Below are 19,483 nucleotides of genomic sequence, written 5' to 3'. Positions count from 1 at the left end.
ATCCAGTTTCTCTAAATAATAACCAGTAAGTTTAGGGGAGTAAATAACCAGTAAGTTAGTAAACGAGAAGAAAAGAGAAATGTGCAAAATGCTTAGTACTTGGGGCAAGGAATCAATTTCGATGAATCGAGAGAGGAGAATGTAAAGGGAAAGGCGGTAAGGGAAGATGCTGCTTTCCAGTACAGCGGAGGGCACATTTCTTCTGGAATCCTTGTGTTTTAACATGATCTTTCTCTTCAGGTCATTTGTCAGTTGCAGTTCCTTAAACTTAAAGGAATTTGCTGGGTGACTCTTATCCAATTTTTTTTTCCTGAGTTCTTAGGAGAAATATTAGCATTCATAGCTTGTAGTTAACACGGAGCATAACGGTTTGGGCCAAAAGAGGTAACTGCTTGAAGTTATTTAAGTGGCTGCAAAGTCTGCATTGCAGATTAAAGGGATGTTGTGTTGGCTGAGTGTTTGGTTATGACTCAGTCACCCTTTATTTACTTTCCTCAAGTTGCTTGTCATTCTTAACTGGCTTCTTCTTACTTAACTCTTAAGGATGAGGCTTGAAAAAAAAATGGTTGAGAAAATTACTCATTTACTTCAAGCCCTCAGTATCTACACTTGGTCTTGGATGGAAAGCAAGTACTGGCCTTCAGAATCTCCATAAGCTCAGTTTTCCATGGACTTCCTGAGAAAAGTATGCATTCTAGACAAATGGTCTGTGCTTCTTACTTACCCACGTTTTAGTTCCAAATACTTAGCCAGCCTCTTTTCCTGGTAAATTGGGCTGGGCTGGATAAAGATTTAAAGACCATTTTCCTCTTCCCCCTTTTTTCCTTTTTGCTGGAGACTTGATCTAAGGCTGTTTTCTCAAACTTTAGCTTACATTGGAATCACCTGGCTAGCTGGATAGCCCGTGGTTTCCTGGACCCCACCCACAGAGTTTCTGATTTAGGTCTGGATGGGGCTAAAGATTTTGCATTTCTAAGAAGTCCCAGGTGATGTTTGCTGTCAGGGTACCATACTTTAAGAACCAATAATCTAAGGCAAACGCAGGGACCTAAAGATTCTCTAGTCTTTCCCCTATGCTCCCAGCTTGAGTTCTCATCTTGGCTAAACAGAAATAACTCAAAGAGTGTTCCTGTGAAAAAGAAACTTAAGCTGAGGAAGAGGTCAACCTAAGCCTCCATTCTCATGGTCCCCACTCTGGAACCCCAGGACTTTTTAAAGACAGGGGTCCTCTGTGACCAGGGAGCCCTGGGTTAAGAACATCTTGAAAAATCCAGTAGAGACCAGTATGGAATCATCTGTGACCTCTACCTAAAACTGTACTTATTTTGTGCATGTTGCCCTTTTGTTTTCTATTATCCCAGACCTTCTCATAACTACTACTGTTAGAGCAAAAAGGGCTGAATTATCCCTGAAAATTGTTGCATATGGCTACCACCTCCTACTAAGGGAGAAGTTGTTACTTTTCTGCATGGTAAAGTATAGACATCTACCATGTATTCTGTTAGTTCTGAAAACAGTGACAAGTTCTACTTCTGAGAGAGGGAAAAAACCCTTACTATACAGTCTTTTATTTACAAGTATCCCGGGATGGCCTAATCCTCTTATTTCTCAGAACTTTTATATTCTTTAGGGCTGATGATGTTAACTCTGTTTATGTTAAATTCTCAGTAGCAATAAAATACCCTTTGCTCTTTGCTGCCCCTTAGTAAGAACAGAAGTACTTTATTTCAGAGGCATAAAAGATAAGAAAGAAGATGAATTTTACTCTGGAGCATATTTATGATATGTCAAAACCAAATTCTATTAAAATAGATTTATTATTTATGAAAGAGAAAAACCCAGTTAGATTATACATTCCTTTCCTCAGGCTTCCGTATCCCCCCACCACACACACTATATATATATAATATATATTTTTTTTTTTTCTAAAGGTTGATATATCTTGCATGCTATCAAAAAAATTTCTTTCTAGCAGTCACTTCTATAATTCACTACTATAAAAATGATTAATATGTATGTACACATGTTCTCACTCATAAGTGTGAGCCAAGCTATGAAGATACAAAGGGATAACAATAATATGGTGGACTTTGGGGACTCAAGGAAAAGGGTCAGAGTGGGGTGAGGGATAAAAGATTACACATTGGGTACAGTGTATGCTGCTTGGGTGATGGGTGCACAAAATCTCAGTAATCACCACTAAAGAACTTATTCATGTAACCAAATACCACCTGTTCTCCAGAAACCTATTGAAATTTTAAAAAGATTAATATACAAACTATCTTCTGTTTCTGAAAGATCAAAATATTGTTAAGCCAGGGGTGGACTTACTACGCACTTAAGAACATGACCCCTCAGAGGACATCACGTGTAGATAGGTTCCACTTCTGCCACTGAGCCCTGCTGTACCATTATTGCTCCCTAGCTTGAGCCTGGCCTGCACCAATCTAAAGGTGAATGGCAAGGGATTATCAGGCTGGAAAACCTCAGTCATGGACAACTATGTACTTTTAATACAATTTCAGCTCCTTGACATGTTCTAGAGGATTTTGAAGGACTGGCATAGGAACTCAGATGTCATTTCCAAGGGAATTGCAACAGGCAAACAACCAACATCCAAGCAATCTTTTGAAGCAACTCAGTTCTTCTCTTAGGAAGCTGTTGTACTTCCTTCATTGTATTCCAATTTCTTTGAAAACTGATTATTGCAGATTGAATTAAATTGCCAGGGCTCAGAACACAATACCTGAAAACATGGCACCTTGACATACTGAGTATTTTGAGCTAAAGGAAATTGAAAAAACTGCAGAAGCTGGAAGGTCAATCTCTGACCTTCTTTCCTGAGACACCTTCATGTGACAGGTATCCTACTTTATACCTGGAGGAAAGAAATGATAACACAAAGATGCCAAGAAGACTCTAAAGAGACTTCTTAGTTCCCCCCAGTTCATGACCATTATATCATAACCACTTTTGTCTAATCGTGCTTCTATATGACTATCCATTCTTTTTTTTTTTTTTTTTTTTTTTTGAGACGGAGTCTCGCTCTGCCACCCAGGCTGGAGTGCAGTGGCCGGATCTCAGCTCACTGCAAGCTCCGCCTCCTGGGTTCACGCCATTCTCCTGCCTCAGCCTCCCGAGTAGCTGGGACTACAGGCGCCCGCCACCTCGCCCGGCTAATTTTTTTGTATTTTTTAGTAGAGACGGGTTTTCACCGTGTTAGCCAGGATGGTCTCGATCTCCTGACCTCGTGATCCGCCCGTCTCGGCCTCCCAAAGTGCTGGGATTACAGGCTTGAGCCACCGCGCCCAGCCCTATCCATTCTTTATCCAAACTAAACATAGAACTATACAGTTATCTCTGCTTCTGTCTTTGTTTCTGAAGGCTCCTTTGTCACGTAAAACTTACATTAAATAAATTTGTATGTCTGTCTTGTTAATCTGTCTTTTGTTGTAGAGGGTCTCAGCCATGAATTTTGTGATGAATGAGGAAAGATATTACTTTTTCTTCCCTAGAATATATTGACAGTTATTCATTATATTTAAATTAAGCTGGATCTCTAAATACTCCAGGCAACTAAGCATATTTTAGACATGTTTTGTAAAATCCTGATAGATTGAAACCTATAACGTGATCACAAACATCACCTAATACATTTATAAACCTGGATCTCTACCCCAGGTAACTAAGCATATTTTAGACATGTTTTGTCAAATCTTGATATAATGGAACCTGTAGCACGATAACAAATGTCACCTAATAAATGTATAAAGGCAATACACTTTAATGTTTTTATTCATCTATTTTTAATTATTAAATTTTAAGTTATACTTGACGCTCAATTATGCTTAATATTAAAGTATGAGAGGCAGGGACAAATAGTGAATGCTTGCTTTCTGTTTGTATTTTATTCCTATGCAATTTGTGTTTTTTTAAATACACTCCAGGAAATTGTTTTTAATCATGTGATGCCTTATAATAGATAAATCATAGCAAAGGCCATAGATTTCTTGTAGCCCAGAATTCATTAAAGACTAATTCCACTACCATCACAATCAGTTTTTTCCCAAATATAAGTATTGCAGAGGTTTCAGTTAACATTCATTTTAGTCAGTATATTAAGTAACTCCTTACTAAGTAATGAATAAGGTTCAGTCATAACTGGGATGTGTGAAGGCTCCCATTGTACAGTGAAGGTTTTAAATTCTGAAAGGGAAGGACAGCGTTTTACAGCTTTATGTATTTATCTTTTCCTGTTATTTGTTCTTGCCAAGATTTCTGCTAGAAAACATAGACATTATTTTAAGACTAATTTATATGAAAAGAAACAAGTTTTAAAATTGTATCCTCCATTTGCTTTAGAAACTATTTTTTCTGGAATATAAAAATTATAGTCACTATGAATATTTTAAAATACAGGAAAGTATTAAAGAAAAGAAAATTACCTAAAATTGCATCAGCTAGATGAAACTACTGTTTGTTTTGCTATGTCTTGCTAGTCTTTCCCATTGTAAAATAGTGTGCATATGTAAGCAATATGTATATAATATATAACATAAAAGTTTGGATCAGACTCTCGTGCAGTTTTATAGCCTGTGGTAGTTTATTTTCTTAACTATATGTTGAGAGCATTTGTGTTTGCTTCACAAGAGTTGTGAATATTTTTAGAAACTCTCCTAAATTTGCTATTGTTAAGCAAATAACTATTCCTTTAAAGTATTATTTTTAACGGGTACAGTATTTAAGTACTAGAGTGTATTTAATCAATTGCTTAGTGGTGTTTATATAAAACCAATTTTTTTTTTTACTATAAACAGCACAACAGTATTCTTTTTTTTTTTTAATTTATTTTTATTTATTATACTTTAAGTTCTAGGGTACATGTGCATAACGTGCAGGTTTGTTACATATGTATACTTGTGCCATGTTGGTGTGCTGCACCCATCAACTTGTCAGCACCCATCAATTCATCATTTATATCAGGTATAACTCCCAATGCAATCCCTCCCCCTCCCCCCTCCCCATGATAGGCCCCGGTGTGTGATGTTCCCCTTCCCGAGTCCAAGTGATGTCATTGTTCAGTTCCCACCTATGAGTGAGAACATGCGGTGTTTGGTTTTCTCTTCTTGTGATAGTTTGCTAAGAATGATGGTTTCCAGCTGCATCCATGTCCCTACAAAGGACGCAAACTCATCCTTTTTTATGGCTGCATAGTATTCCATGGTGTATATGTGCCACATTTTCTTAATCCAGTCTGTCACAGATGGACATTTGGGTTGATTCCAAGTCTTTGCTATTGTGAATAGTGCCGCAATAAACATACGTGTGCATGTGTCTTTATAGCAGCATGATTTATAATCCTTTGGGTATATACCCAGTAGTGAGATGGCTGGGTCATATGGTACATCTAGTTCTAGATCCTTGAGGAATTGCCATACTGTTTTCCATAATGGTTGAACTAGTTTACAATCCCACCAACAGTGTAAAAGTGTTCCTATTTCTCCACATCCTCTCCAACACCTGTTGTTTCCTGACTTTTTAATGATTGCCATTCTAACTGGTGTGAGATGGTATCTCATTGTGGTTTTGATTTGCATTTCTCTGATGGCCAGTGATGCTGAGCATTTTTTCATGTGTCTGTTGGCTGTATGAATGTCTTCTTTTGAGAAATGTCTGTTCATATCCTTTGCCCACTTTTTGATGGGGTTGTTTGTTTTTTTCTTGTAAATTTGTTTGAGTTCTTTGTAGATTCTGGATATTAGCCCTTTGTCAGATGAGCAGATTGCAAAAATTTTCTCCCATTCTGTAGGCTGCCTATTCACTCTGATGGTAGTTTCTTTTGCTGTGCAGAAGCTCTTTAGTTTAATTAGATCCCATTTGTCAATTTTGGCTTTTGTTGCTGTTGCTTTTGGTGTTTTAGACATGAAGTCCTTGCCCATGCCTATGTCCTGAATGGTATTACCTAGGCTTTCTTCTAGGGTTTTTATGGTATTAGGTCTAACATTTAAGTCTCTAATCCATCTTGAATTAATCTTCGTATAAGGAGTAAGGAAAGGATCCAGTTTCAGCTTTCTACTTATGGCTAGCCAATTTTCCCAGCACCATTTATTAAATAGGGAATCCTTTCCCCATTTCTTGTTTCTCTCAGGTTTGTCAAAGATCAGATGGCTGTAGATGTGTGGTATTATTTCTGAGGACTCTGTTCTGTTCCATTGGTCTCTATCTCTGTTTTGGTACCAGTACCATGCTGTTTTGGTTACTGTAGCCTTGTAGTATAGTTTGAAGTCAGGTAGCGTGACGCCTCCAGCTTTGTCCTTTTGACTTAGGATTGTCTTGGCAATGTGGGCTCTTTTTTGGTTCCATATGAACTTTAAAGCAGTTTTTTCCAATTCTGTGAAGAAACTCATTGGTAGCTTGATGGGGATGGCATTGAATCTATAAATAACCTTGGGCAGTATGGCCATTTTCACGATATTGATTCTTCCTATCCATGAGCATGGTATGTTCTTCCATTTGTTGCACAACAGTATTCTTGTACATAGATTTTGTACGCATTTACATAGGATACATCCTGCTGGTATAATTACTAGATAAAAGAGTATGGATATTTCAAGGCTGTAGAAATGTATTGCAAAATTCTTTTTCACCAGATAGACAAGAATGCCTTCACCCCATCCCTCAACAGCATTGCATATTATCATATTTTTCATCCTGTACTCTTTGTATAGTTTTGAAAAGGTTATTTAATGACTTAATAAAAATGGAGGTATTTTTGCAAATGGGGAAAGTTATCACTAATGATACAATATATTAATGTCAAATTAGATTCTTACTTGAGGTAAAGCCATTTATTTAACAGCCCTGGATGATCTGATGACACCTTGTTGATCTGTTTTTAGAAATATAAGGATGTCTTATTTGAAGATTGAAGAGCAAGGCACTGAAATACTCGTGATAGATTCAGCTAATTTACTTTTGGTCAGTGGAAATTTATCTCAACTCTCTATGTTCTGGAAAACAACCTTGGTTGTGCCATCATCAGGTCATTTAAGGTCGTGGGTTATTTGGTTTAATGGGATTTGTATGGTTGGATGGGGAAGGGATTAATTTGTTCTGGAAAATTTTTTTGTCGTAAGGTTGAAGTTAAATGTTACACTTGATAAAATTTATAACTGAGTCATGGTGCATTTATTCACTTGAAAGCTATATGTTATCAAGTAGAAGCAAATGCTTTTTCAGATGAATTCATTTTTTCACAAATAGGAATAAAAAGTGAAGAATACCTTGTTTGGCTTCTGGGGAGCTGCACGATTTGAAGTTTGTATTGATTGCTAAGATGCAAATTTGTTAAAAGACATTTGGAACCCGGGGAAGAGTATGCAGAAGTAATGTCATTAGTCCTCAAACGGGCTTTGAAACAGAAGTACAAGAATGATCTGAATTCATTTCTAGATGATGTTTATTCTGTACTTTTCTTTCTGTCTTCCTCTGATGATTCAGTTGATCACACATATGTTGAATGACCATTCCCTTCAAATCAGAGCAGTCTCTACTGCATTCCGAAATTTATTTCTCAACTTTTTAGTTCTTTTAAGAAAGATGGTCACTTCAGGGGGCCCAATATATGCATTTTCTGGGCTACTATAAAAAATTAGCACAAACTAGTGGCTGAAAGTAACAGAAATTTATGCTGTCACAGCTCTGGAGGCCAGAAGTCTGACATCAAGGTATTTTCAGGGGCACATTTTCTCCAGGCTCTGGGGAAGAACCCATTCCTGGCCTATTTCACCTTCTGGTGGCTGCCAACTCTTCTGAACTGTGGCTACATCACACCAATCTCTGCCTCCGTAGTCACATTGCCTCCTCCTCTTCTGCTTGTGTCAAAACTTCCCCTGCTTCCCTTTTATAAGGACATTTAGGGCCCACCTGGATGATGCAGAATAATCTCCCCATCTCAAGATCTTTCACTTAATCTCATATGCTAAGTCTCTTTTTGCTCTATAAGGTAATATTCACGAGTTGCAGCAATTAGGAGGTAGGTATCTTTTGGAGGCTGTTTATTCAGCCTACCATACCCAGGTACCTTAGATATACCTGGTTTTACATACTGCCCTCTGTTCACTCTATACCAGAACATGAGGCACGTCCAGAGACAAAAAATTCCTTGTGGAAGTATTGACCTAAACTGGTCTAGGGTGGGGGTGGTGGTGAGGGAGGGTGAGCAGCGATGACTCTACAGTTGATCCAGCGCATCTGAGATAGGTGGTCTGGTAATTCCTGAAGACCACCTTATAGGTCTAGCAAGGAAGACAAGATAGCAGGTTTAAAGACTCAGGACAGAGTAGGCTAAGAAAACCAAGTAGGCTAAGAAAACCAAATCTCTTCCTTGGTTCACCCCAACCAAATGGATGGAAGGCCATCTTTGTGGGTGATACACATGTCCTACTTGAATATTTGGCCCCTGAATAGCCCACCTCAGCCCCCTTGTGTTCCTCCTAACTCTGCCAGTTTCTCATTGTCGTCTTTAGAAGGAGCTTTTGCCACTTGTTCTGGAACAAGACCTTCTAGGACTCCCCTTCTTTCTTGTCCCCAGCTTCCAAAGTCTCTGCAGTCCAGAGAGTTTTTCCTCTGCCCCAGTGCAATAGCTAATCCGATCCAGTTGCACGAGGATTTAGAAACAATGCAACTATTTAAAAGCCTTCTGGCTTCCTTCCAGTAACTGCTCAATGTGTTTACACTGCCAGAGGTTTTGGGCTGTCTATTCTTTGACAATGTAAATTCTCTTTCACTTCCCGTGTTCCTCAAGGAGAAGGTGGATCCTTTCCTGTGGGCTCTGGATGGTGAGGTGATGCCATTCTAGGAGGTGGAGGAGACAATTAAACCTTGAAATATCTTGTAAATGAGGCCTTGGAAGGCAAGCTAGAGAATTTGAGAAGAGGAACTTTTGGCATGGTACAATCAAAGCCTTTTTTTTTTTTTTTTAAACCAGTTGGCTGTGGGTGGGGATTTGAGATAATTGCAATAACAATGTAGTTATAAGGTGGCCAGTTCCTCCCCTCTTTTAAAAAGAAGTAACTGTCCCTTTAACATTCTCTGCAGTCACTGGGACTATAATGTGTACCTTCATTTGTTCCCATTTTAAAATCAATTATCTGGATCAAACTGTTGTCAAACACGATTGGCTGGGTCAACATTTTCTAGTCTGTAGGTCATCATTGTGCCATGTATGTAAAATAAGCCAGCTAGTGTCCCTGATGCCAGGCCCTAGGAAGTTTTCCACAGATAGCACAAAGAACAGCCTCGACCACAGCCACTAGTTTAAAATTGAGAACATTCAGGATAGATACTCCAACATCATTTTGCCAGAGTACCACTTACCTTGTTCTGAACCCCAGTGCTTTGAAGGAATAAACAATGAAATGAACTTTCACCTCCACTGCAGAAGAGATTAAGGTCAAAATTACCCTCCTCCTTCCATCAACCTCCTTCACCCTCAAAGTTCTTCATGTAATGAGACTATTGTAATGAAATTAGTACCCAAGGTAGAGATGAATATTTTACTAATTAAGAATAGTAGCGAAACATCATACACTGGGTACTTACATTGATGCTGGGAGAACCAGAGTTAAACCAGTGAAAGATGATGCAAACTGTAAACAGCTTTTGTTTGTTTGTTTTTATTTTTGATATAAACTTTTTGTATCCATAAGCCTCGTGTTGATTTAAAATGAAACCAAAGAGACAAATTAAAAGGGATGGTTGTCAGGAGTGAGACAATCGTAGAACACATACAATCCTGCAGAAAGAGATGTTTTGCCACCATTCTTCACAGCCTAGCAAACTGGGGTGGCCACCATGTTGTTTATTAATCTATTTTTCAAGTTAGCACTTAGCTCTCTGTAGCTAAGTTTTATAGCATAGAAGACATGAATGCACATCATCTACCTCGGAAGCTTGTTTCTAAGCTCCTTGGGTAGAAGCTGTGTGGTTATGTGTGTACATACATGCCGTATTCACCAAGCCATGCAAAAGGTTTCAAAGTCAAACTTATTTCTTCTGTGTAACTGATAGAAGGCTTTGTATCCTTTGATTATCATTTCCACGTTCCCCCTACCCTCAGCCTTTGGTCACCACAGTTCTCCCTGCTTTTATGAGTTCAACTGTTATATATTCCACATGTAAGTGAGCACATGTATGTTTGTCTTTCTGTATCTGGCTTATTTCACTTAGTATAATGTTCTCCTGTTCCATCCCTGTTGTCACAAATGACAGAATTTCTTCCCTTTTTTAAGACTGAATTCACTGTGTATAATACACCACATTTTCTCTATGCATTCATTTGTTGTTGCATACTTGGGCTGATTCCATAACTTGGATATTGTGAGTAGTGCTGCATTGAACATGGGAGTGCAGATATCTCTTTGACCTACTGATTTCAAATCTTTCCAGTAAATACCCAGAAATGGGATTGCTGGATCATTTAGTTCCTCAAAAAACTAAAATTCCATTTTTAGTTTTACGTTTAGGCCAAATGTATTTTAACTTTGAAAGATATATACTTTATTTAGCTTTTAAAATATTCTGATTAAAGTTATACACAGTATTCTCTTAGAATGCTCACATTCTCCTTCTTTAATTATATCCCACTTTTCATTGTAAATGTTGTGAGTTTGTGCTGCAGCCACCTCCTCCTCCTCATCCTCCCTTCTGCCCCCACTTAAATCTCCCTCTCTCTATGTCTCTCACTCTTGCTCTCAGTACTTACCAAATATATATCCAACAGAAAACAATTAACTTTTGCTTTTACTCATCATTGTTTCACTAATTTTTTTGGGGGGGGGGTACATATTACATATCTAGGTTTTGGTTTGTAATGCTCTGATCTTTTCTTTCTAAAAAGTTTATAATTTCTGCTTAACTCAAGAATGATTTAGGGGTGTATGTATGTGTGTGTGTGTGTGTGGGTATGAATGTTTAATTTCCATGTATATAGATGTTGTACACTCTCTGTCATTAATTTATACGTTTCCTTGTTGTTGTCAATGAGCATGACCACCATATTTTCTGCCTGTTGAAAAATGCTGAAATTTCCTCTAGGGCCTAATCGTGATCAGATTTTGAGATTGTCACATGTGTGTGAGTAGCCAGGGTGCAAAGGAGGGAAAGAAAAAAAAAATATACCTAGAGAGAGAATAAATATATTAAGAGAATAAAGCTCAAGTGCTTTTATTTAAATTATGTTACCTTGAGTTATTTAAGTTGTTTGTACTAAATTATTAAGTATGATATTCAGATCTTCAAGATTCTTACTTCTTTGTCTTCTTCTTCTGTTAATTTCTGAGAATCATTGTCTCCTGTTTGTGACTTTGCTAATTTCTCCTTGTATTTTGTCAATTTTCAAATGTTTTGATGCTGTGTGGTCACATGCTTAAATATTAATGGCAGTTAATATGATGTATTATTACTGTCTCTGCTTTTTCTCTTGAAGTCTGTTTTGTCTCATATCATTGTTATACCTGTTTTCTTTTTTCTTAGCATGTGCCCATGGTATCTTCTTTCATCCCTGCATTTTCAAACTTCTCAGATAGTTTTCAAAATATTTCTGTAAACAACCATAATTTTACCTAATCTGAAAACCTCTTTTATAAGTGAATTTAACCAATTCTTATTTACTGTGCTTAGTGATGTGTCATTTTATTTTGTGTTTTCTACTTATAATATGTTCCTGTCTTCTCTCCATTCTTTATCTGCTTACTTTTAAAAAGAGGCTCAAGTTTCTTTTGCTATTTCTCCCCTGCTAATCATTTTGAAGTTATATTTTTTAATTTTAATTTTCTATAGGATAACTCTTAAATTCATAGCACCCATATTTAAACTCCTATTTTCCTACTAATGTCTAGAGTTTTTAGTATCTCTGTTCCCCTCTCAAAATGGTTTTACTTCCCTTTGTCTCAAACTTTGTTCCTCCAACCACTTCACTGGCCACAACTCATATATTGATATAATCTAGGATTTGGGTTGGCTAATTTTTAAATTTATTTTTTCTTTTCTACTTTTTTTGGCATAGTACAATAAGACTTAAGAGTAAGCCTGTTGTTTCTTTTTACTTTATTTTTCTTAACATTATTTCCCATATCTCTTTCTCTATATTTATTTTCCCCTGACAGAGTATATAATGCATTAAACTTTTCAGAGTAGATCGCTAAATCTTTCTGATTACTTACAAGTCTGTAAATAACTACATATTTCTCCTAAAAGTTGAAACAGTATTGAACACAGAATTTTAAATCCAAAATTATTTTCCTCAGAAATTTAAAACTGTCTTACTGCATTTAGTGTTGTGGATGATGTATCTGATAGCACTCTTATTGTCATTTTACCTCTAGATTATATTTTCTCTTCCTGCATCTTTGAGAGATCTCGTAATTTCTGCATATTTTGTGTCTTCAGTGTCACCATGAGGTATATTTGGGGGTGTATATCTTTTCCCCCATTGATACTACATGGAATGAGTAGATTTTTTCACTTGGAGGACTCAAATATTCAGGTTTCAGAAACGTTCTTCTACTGTTGCTTTATTTCCATCCCTCCGTTATCTCCATATAAGGTTGTTAAACCTTTCCTTTCTATTTTCTATATCTCTCATGAATGCTATTTCTTTTGGTGTTGCTTTTTTTTATTTATTTATTCTTTTTTGGAGATGCAGTCTCGCTCTGACACCCAGGCTGGAGTGCAGTGATGCCATCTTTGTTCACTGCAACCTCCGCCTCCTGGGTTCAAGCAATTCTCCCTGCCTCAGCCTCCCGAGTAGCTGGGATTACAGGTGCCCACCATCATGCCCAGCTAATTTTGTACTTTTTTGGTAGAGACAGGGTTTTGCCATGTTGGCCAGGCTGGTCTTGAACTCCTGACCTCAGGTAATCCACTCCGCTCGGCCTCCCAAAGTGCTGGGATTATAGGCGTGAGCCACCGCGCCCGGCCTGGTGTTGCATTTTTAAGAATTCCTTGGCTCAACACTTCATCTGAGTTTTCTTTATAATTCAGCTCATCTATTAAGTTTTATTTCAACAATCTTGTTTTAAATTTCTAGTATCTGTAGTTAATTATATTTTAGGAACAGGATATACTCTGTCTTCCCTCTGAAAAAATCAGTATGCTGAAGTCAGGTCGTGTTTTTCCTGGTCATTGTCTTTCCTTGGGTGTAAGTTTTACTTGCTGTGTTTGGTGTTCTTCCATGTTCTTTGCATTGCTTAACTATTTGGTGACTCTTTGTTGTATGCTCATGCAAGATGTTTGGGTTGTAGTTATCGCATACATACCATGTTGCCAACAAGGATGGGTAAAAGGAATACTGAGTTCTTCCTAGTTGCAGGGAACCACCCTGAACAGTGCCTAGCTTCTCTTTAAATGTCCTACTCACTGTCTATGATAAAACTGTTGCAGGACTTTTCCTTAGTTTAGCTAAAAACGGGGTTCTTTGTCCCACGGCCATGAAAATTCAAGCTCATGGACAATTTAAATGGTGAGTAAGACAGGGTTTCATTGGGTTAAAAAGGGAGAAAAGGTGGCATCAGGGACTCTTACAAGCCCAGAATCCCTGCTAGAGGGCTTCCTGCCCGGCCGTTGGAATTCCAAGTTCCATACAGAAGGAGGAGAGGCCAGGCTCCTCTCTACTACAAACATTGTGAACATCCCGAGGCCCTACCTCAGTGAGCAGGCTGGTTGGAGTTTCTTCAGGGACCCCCTATGAGCTGGCTGTCTCAAAACCAGACATTCTCTTGTTCTCCGCGTGGCCCAAGAGGTGAGGAACAACGAGGTAGGGGAAAGAGAGCCTAAGAGAGGGCTAAAGAGATGACCAAGAGCTATAAAAAATTCTGGCTATGCCTACGTGATTCTGCAACTTATACCCTGTGGGCTCCTCCTGCCCATATGTTCACCTTCAAGCCCATAGTGCCCTTAGCTATTTACAGCAGACCTTTCTTATGTATTGATTTTGGTCTATGGTTTCCTTATTTTATCTGGTGCCTTCAGATTTAAATACACACACACACACACACACACACACACACACACACACACACACACACACACACACGTCTTGTTATTTTGTAGGATTTGGAGAGAATGGAAACTTCCCAAATGATCACCTCTGGTATTTCTTGATTATGATATCTCCAGGTTTAGAGAAAAGAAAGCAAGTTGGAGGTCAGACAAAGGGAAGAAGAAAAAACTGTATTCCACATATTTGAAGAAAAGCGTCCGTAAACACAGAAATGCAAAGTGATTAACCATCCTCAATTGTTTTTTCATTTTATATGCTAATGAGCTACTCTTTTTCATTTTTAGGTCTTGAATATAATCATGGCCAAACCTTATGAATTTAACTGGCAGAAGGAAGTTCCTTCCTTTTTGCAAGAAGGAGCAGTTTTTGACAGATACGAAGAGGTAAATAAGTGTTATTAATCTTTTCTCTCAAAACATTCTAATAATTATTAAGTTTTAATTACAGTATTGAGTAAATATTCTTTGACATGAGTAAGAACATCTTTAGGATTTATAGGTTGGAGTTGTTGAAAAGAAGCAAGTTATGAGATAGAGTAATAATGATAATGATAACATAGATTTTTGAGTGCTCGCTATGTGCCAGATGACCTTCTAAACATTTTATGTGTATGATTTTTTAAATTTTTTACAAAAACCTTATGACGTTGTTGCTATTAATATTCTCAGTTTACAGATGGGTTTTATGTAGTAACAGTTTTTGCTTAATGCAGTGCTTTTGGCAGTCTTTCTACATATAACTTTGTATGTGTTATAAATGTAATAGTGATTGAACTTTGTGCCAGTCATTGCTTTGTTCATTTCATTGATACAAACCATTTTGACCAAAGCTTTGCATGTCTCTGATTCTATCATTTATTGTCTGTGCCCTTGCAAGGTGGTGATGACTCCAGACTTTCTATAGAGCAGGGGCTTTGGGCCACCAATCTATTCAGAATGGCTGGGTAGGTGAATTAAAGCCTCATTTGCATTGTAAATGCATGATTTTTCTTCTATTGTACTTGAATTTGAGGTGACTTTGGAAGGAGTGTATAATGAAATTGATATTTCCTTTACCGCAAAGTTGAATGTAAAACATACTAAAGCTTCATTTAGAGTCAGAGTTGGTTATTTCAAAATCAATGAAATGTCTGAAGTGGCTAATTCGCTGATCTTCCCAGAGGTCGAGATTGTCAGATGTGGAAACTAGGTCTTCTGTGAGCTGACATAGCTTAATACTTGTTGACTTGATTTTTCTGCAGGGTGTATCATAGTACTACTCTCTAGATTTACAGGATAGTCACTTTCTCAGTAAACAAAATTGTGAATGCTAAGGATGGACCTAAACATGGTCACTATTCCTTGTTTGAATTAAAATATTGAAGTGATGACTGTTCATATGTCTGAAATTGAAATAACAGTGAACTGCATTCTGCTATAAGATGAAACAATAATATTCTGCCATCCAGAGACAAGCACTGTTCATTCTTTTGCAGTTTGCTTCTAGTCTTTTTTCATATTTGTTTTTCTTTTTTTCTCTCTCCCATGGTTGAGATCATAGAGTAATATTTTAAAAATATAAAGCAGATCCCATTTCTCCTGTGTTTAAAATGCTTCCATCACTTCCCATTGTAGCATAAAGGGAACTTCACAGAATGAAATACAAGGTCTTCTATAATTTGGCTCCTGCTTAATTACCTCACGTTCATTTCTCTCCGGTTTCCAACATACACCATATACTTCAACTATAGCAAACCACTTATGGTTTCCCCCATAAGCTATTCTACTACATGGTTTGTTTATGCTACTCCCTCTTCCTGAAATGCATTTGTTCCGACTGGTTTGATTGGTGAACTCCTCTCCTCTCAGAACCCAGATGAGAAATCTCCACTTCTGTGATACCTTCCTTGACCCATTCAATAAGAGGCGATAACTTATTTGTTGCCACCACTGACCTACCCTTGCATATTTTACACTGCCTTCATATTTTATTTAATGTTTCTTTCTCTCAAACTATACTCTGAGTTTCTTGAAGTCAAGGATCATATTTTACTTATCTTTTTCTCTCCAGGGACTAGCAGAATACCTGTAACCACCAAACTCTTTGTAGATGTCTAGCGTCTAAAATGATTTTAGTAACAGTTTTTGCTTAATGCAGTGCTTTTGGCAGTCTTTCTACATATAACTTTGTATGTGTTATAAATGTAATAGTGATTGAACTTTGTTGATTCCAATTCAGACTAATAATTCAGAGAAGGTAATTTTGAAGAGATTACATGCAATCATTGGTTCAGTATATCTCATACTGTTATGTAAGGAAAAGCTATTGGAGAATAAAGTACTTGACAAAAGTGAAATGTGATTTGATGAACCAGAGATTCATTTGAATCATTTTTATTTCTTGTGATTTTTTGGTTGTTAATCATCACAGCTCATATTGGGAAATACTGATCACCTGTGCTTCTAAAGGCATTTGCTTTTCCTCTGGATTCCTCTGCAAACTAGGCAAAGTTAGAAGAAAAGAACCCTTGAAAAAGTATTAAATACAATGTAACTAAGCTTTCAACTCTTTCAAGTGCTATTTTACTAGGATTTTGAGCAAAAACATTTTAATTTTATAAAATAAACATGTGTCTTCATGATAACATACCAAACTACAAAGCCAACGAATATTTCAAGCTGGATGACAGACTGCTTAAAAAAAAAATTATTTTCCACTCCTCTAAGACTCAGTTCTTTAGAGCCAGAGCCATGAAAACATTTAAGGCAATAAAATGTAAGCAGAAAAGGTTCGTTTCTATGGTTGGTACATGAACAGCGATGAGGGATTACAGCTGAAAGCCAGTGGGAGGAACGAGAATTAGAGAAACAAAAGCCAAGCATCCCTAAAGTGTCATAGCAAAGGTACCTTTTGTGAAGGGGCGTAAATGCTGTCAGCACCATATGATAACTAATGTTATCATCATGAACTCAAATAGCAGCAAAAATAAAATTATATTCCTTGTATTTGTTTAAAGAAAGCAGCTGGGCTCAGTGGCTCACGCTTGTAATCCCAGCACTTTGGGAAGCCAAGGTGGGCAGATCACTAGGTCTGGAGATTGAGACCATCCTGGCTAACGCAGTGAAACCCCGTTTCTACTAAAAATACAAAAACATTAGCCAGGCATGGTGGCACATGCCTGTAGTCCTAGCTACTTGGGAAGCTGAGGCAGGAGAATCCTTTGAACTTAAGAGGCAGAGGTTGCAGTGAGCCAAGATCATGCCCCCGCACTCCAGCCTGGGTGACAGAGTGACACTGTGTCTCAAAAAAAAATAAATAAATAAAAGGAGCAGAGAGGTATCTTAAACAGTGAGTAAGCCACTGTTTTAAAAATAGTCAATAAATGTAGTAAGTGCAAATGCATTTAAAGTTTATTTTATTATTTCTGCATTACTGAGGAATTATTTTTGAGGCAGCCAGATTTTTACAAATGACCTAAGTGGTAGGCTGTGTTGTAGCATCTGATTGTTTTGCCATGACACTTCTAATTCTGTACTTCTCTAACTTTACTTGACTTACACATTACTTAAATGCAAAATGTATTTTGTTTCCTAAGTGATGCTTAACATTAAATCTTTAAAATAGAGATTCGTCTCTTGTGGAGGAGAGAAATAGCAGTGCTTTTAAAAATACATGCAACCCAGATATCTTTAACTAAACCAACCCCCTGACTTTCCTATAATATCCACATTAAAGATCTGTAGAACCCATTCCCTGTCAGATCAGGGCCTTCCCAGTCTTTCCTAGAATTCCTAGGTGCTTTACCCACTCTTGGTGATGACTTATGTCCTCAAATGCTTCGTTACCATTCACTTTCCAGGACTGTTGACCACTCTAATTTGTTTCCTTCCCTAAATCCATTTTAACATCAAATCCCAGAAACAGAAGGATGTTGTATAAAGTAGACATTTTACTGAAGATTTAGTGGCAGCAGAGGAGAACTGCATCACACACCAGGACAACTTTAAGATTAAAAATCGGAGATCATGTGAATAAATTTCATTAGCCAGCCCAGCCAGGGGTGTCTCTCTTTTTTCTTCTTTGTTCCTCTCCTCCATAAAGATGCATGTTCCTGTTTCCTTTATTTTATTTTAATCACACTCAGAGTCCTTTTTCACTTTTCCAGATGCTTTTTTCTTAACTGTTAAACATTTTTTCTCTCTCAATCTAAAGAAGAAAACTTCAAAATTCAAGTCCCTTCTCATCCTGAGCTGTTTGGCTCCCTTTCCACCTCAAACTCTCCCACCCAGACTCTCCTGATATCTTCCCTTTTGCATAAGCCTGAAAGTCAAAGTATGTCCTTAAAACAAACAAAATATAAAAAGACCTTTATTCTTAAGGAAAAGACTGCCATCATCGATAAGTGTTCACCAACAGGACTTTCCACAGTGATAGAAATGGTCTACATTTGTGTTGCTGTTATGGCAGCCACATGTGGCTGTTCAGCACTTGAAATGTGACTACTGGGACTGAGGGACTTAAGTTTTTAATCTTACATAATTTAAATTCAAATTTATGTAGGTACGTGGGCCTAGTGGCTTTCTTATTGGATAGCATAGACAATCAACTCAAACTATAACCAGATTTAAAAATTCCTTTCTCCTTTCTTGACACTAAGAAACATTCTCAGTATATTCCATTGAAATCTACAGAATTCATCAGCCAGTCCTTCTTAGTGGCAGCCAGAGCAGGGGTTCAAATGTTTTATAGATGACTCACCTCAGCCACTGGCCTCGTCTTTCCCACATCATAAATCCCAGCTTGGGCTACCCCTTCTTCTTGCCCATGGAACTTTCTTGTATCTGAGTCAAGCTGCCTAGATGGAGTCCCTTTTTCTAGCAAAGTCTTGGTCTTCTTGGTCTTTATACTAGCCTCCCCACCTTCCACCCTATACACACGCGCGCGCGCGCACACACACACACACACACACACACACACACACACACAGTGGAGGAAAACTGAGACAATTATTGCAGGTGTCAGGATCAAAGGAGTATCAAAGTGCTGGGTCAATACAAACCTAAAGTCAGGCACAGTGGGACAGGTTGACTTTGGCCTCTTTCCAAGGTGGTTCTGAAATCAAATTGTGAGCAACCACACCATGAAGCTCAGAAAAGCTCAAGCAGCCTACACCCCACAGGCTGTTCATCAGAAAAGCAAAGTGCTTTCTGAATATGGTTTTTAAGACTTAAAAACACAAGCCTCATATAAAGTATTTTGATTAAAAGATATATTTAACTAATCAGTGAGGACATTAACAGGATGATAAAGCTAGTTCCAAGAGCACTTGAGGAAGAGAGTTTTACATAGGAAAGGAAAGAAAAAGAAAAGTGAAATAAGTTTTGTCAAAATTAGATACAAAACTGGCTAATGTCCTATAAGGCAATAAAACTATAAACTATT

General features: G+C 37.6%; 1 protein-coding gene across 15 annotated transcripts in view; it reads left to right on the top strand.

The window, feature by feature from the left end:
- Positions 1–19,483, top strand: part of PLCB4 (phospholipase C beta 4) — a 442,280-nt gene that overhangs the window by 227,982 nt on the left and 194,815 nt on the right. For all 15 annotated transcript variants that reach the window (XM_030915446.1, XM_030915447.1, XM_030915444.1 and 12 more), the window contains one exon: positions 14,347–14,445. In XM_030915446.1, coding sequence (XP_030771306.1) covers positions 14,347–14,445 — 99 coding nt within the window. The remainder of the gene's footprint in view (positions 1–14,346; positions 14,446–19,483) is intronic.

The sequence above is a fragment of the Rhinopithecus roxellana genome, chromosome 13 (assembly GCF_007565055.1).
Source record: "Rhinopithecus roxellana isolate Shanxi Qingling chromosome 13, ASM756505v1, whole genome shotgun sequence".
NCBI lineage: Eukaryota > Metazoa > Chordata > Mammalia > Primates > Cercopithecidae > Rhinopithecus > Rhinopithecus roxellana.
The sequence above is the reverse complement of the archived record's forward strand: the minus strand, read 5'-3'. Positions and strand labels throughout refer to the sequence as shown.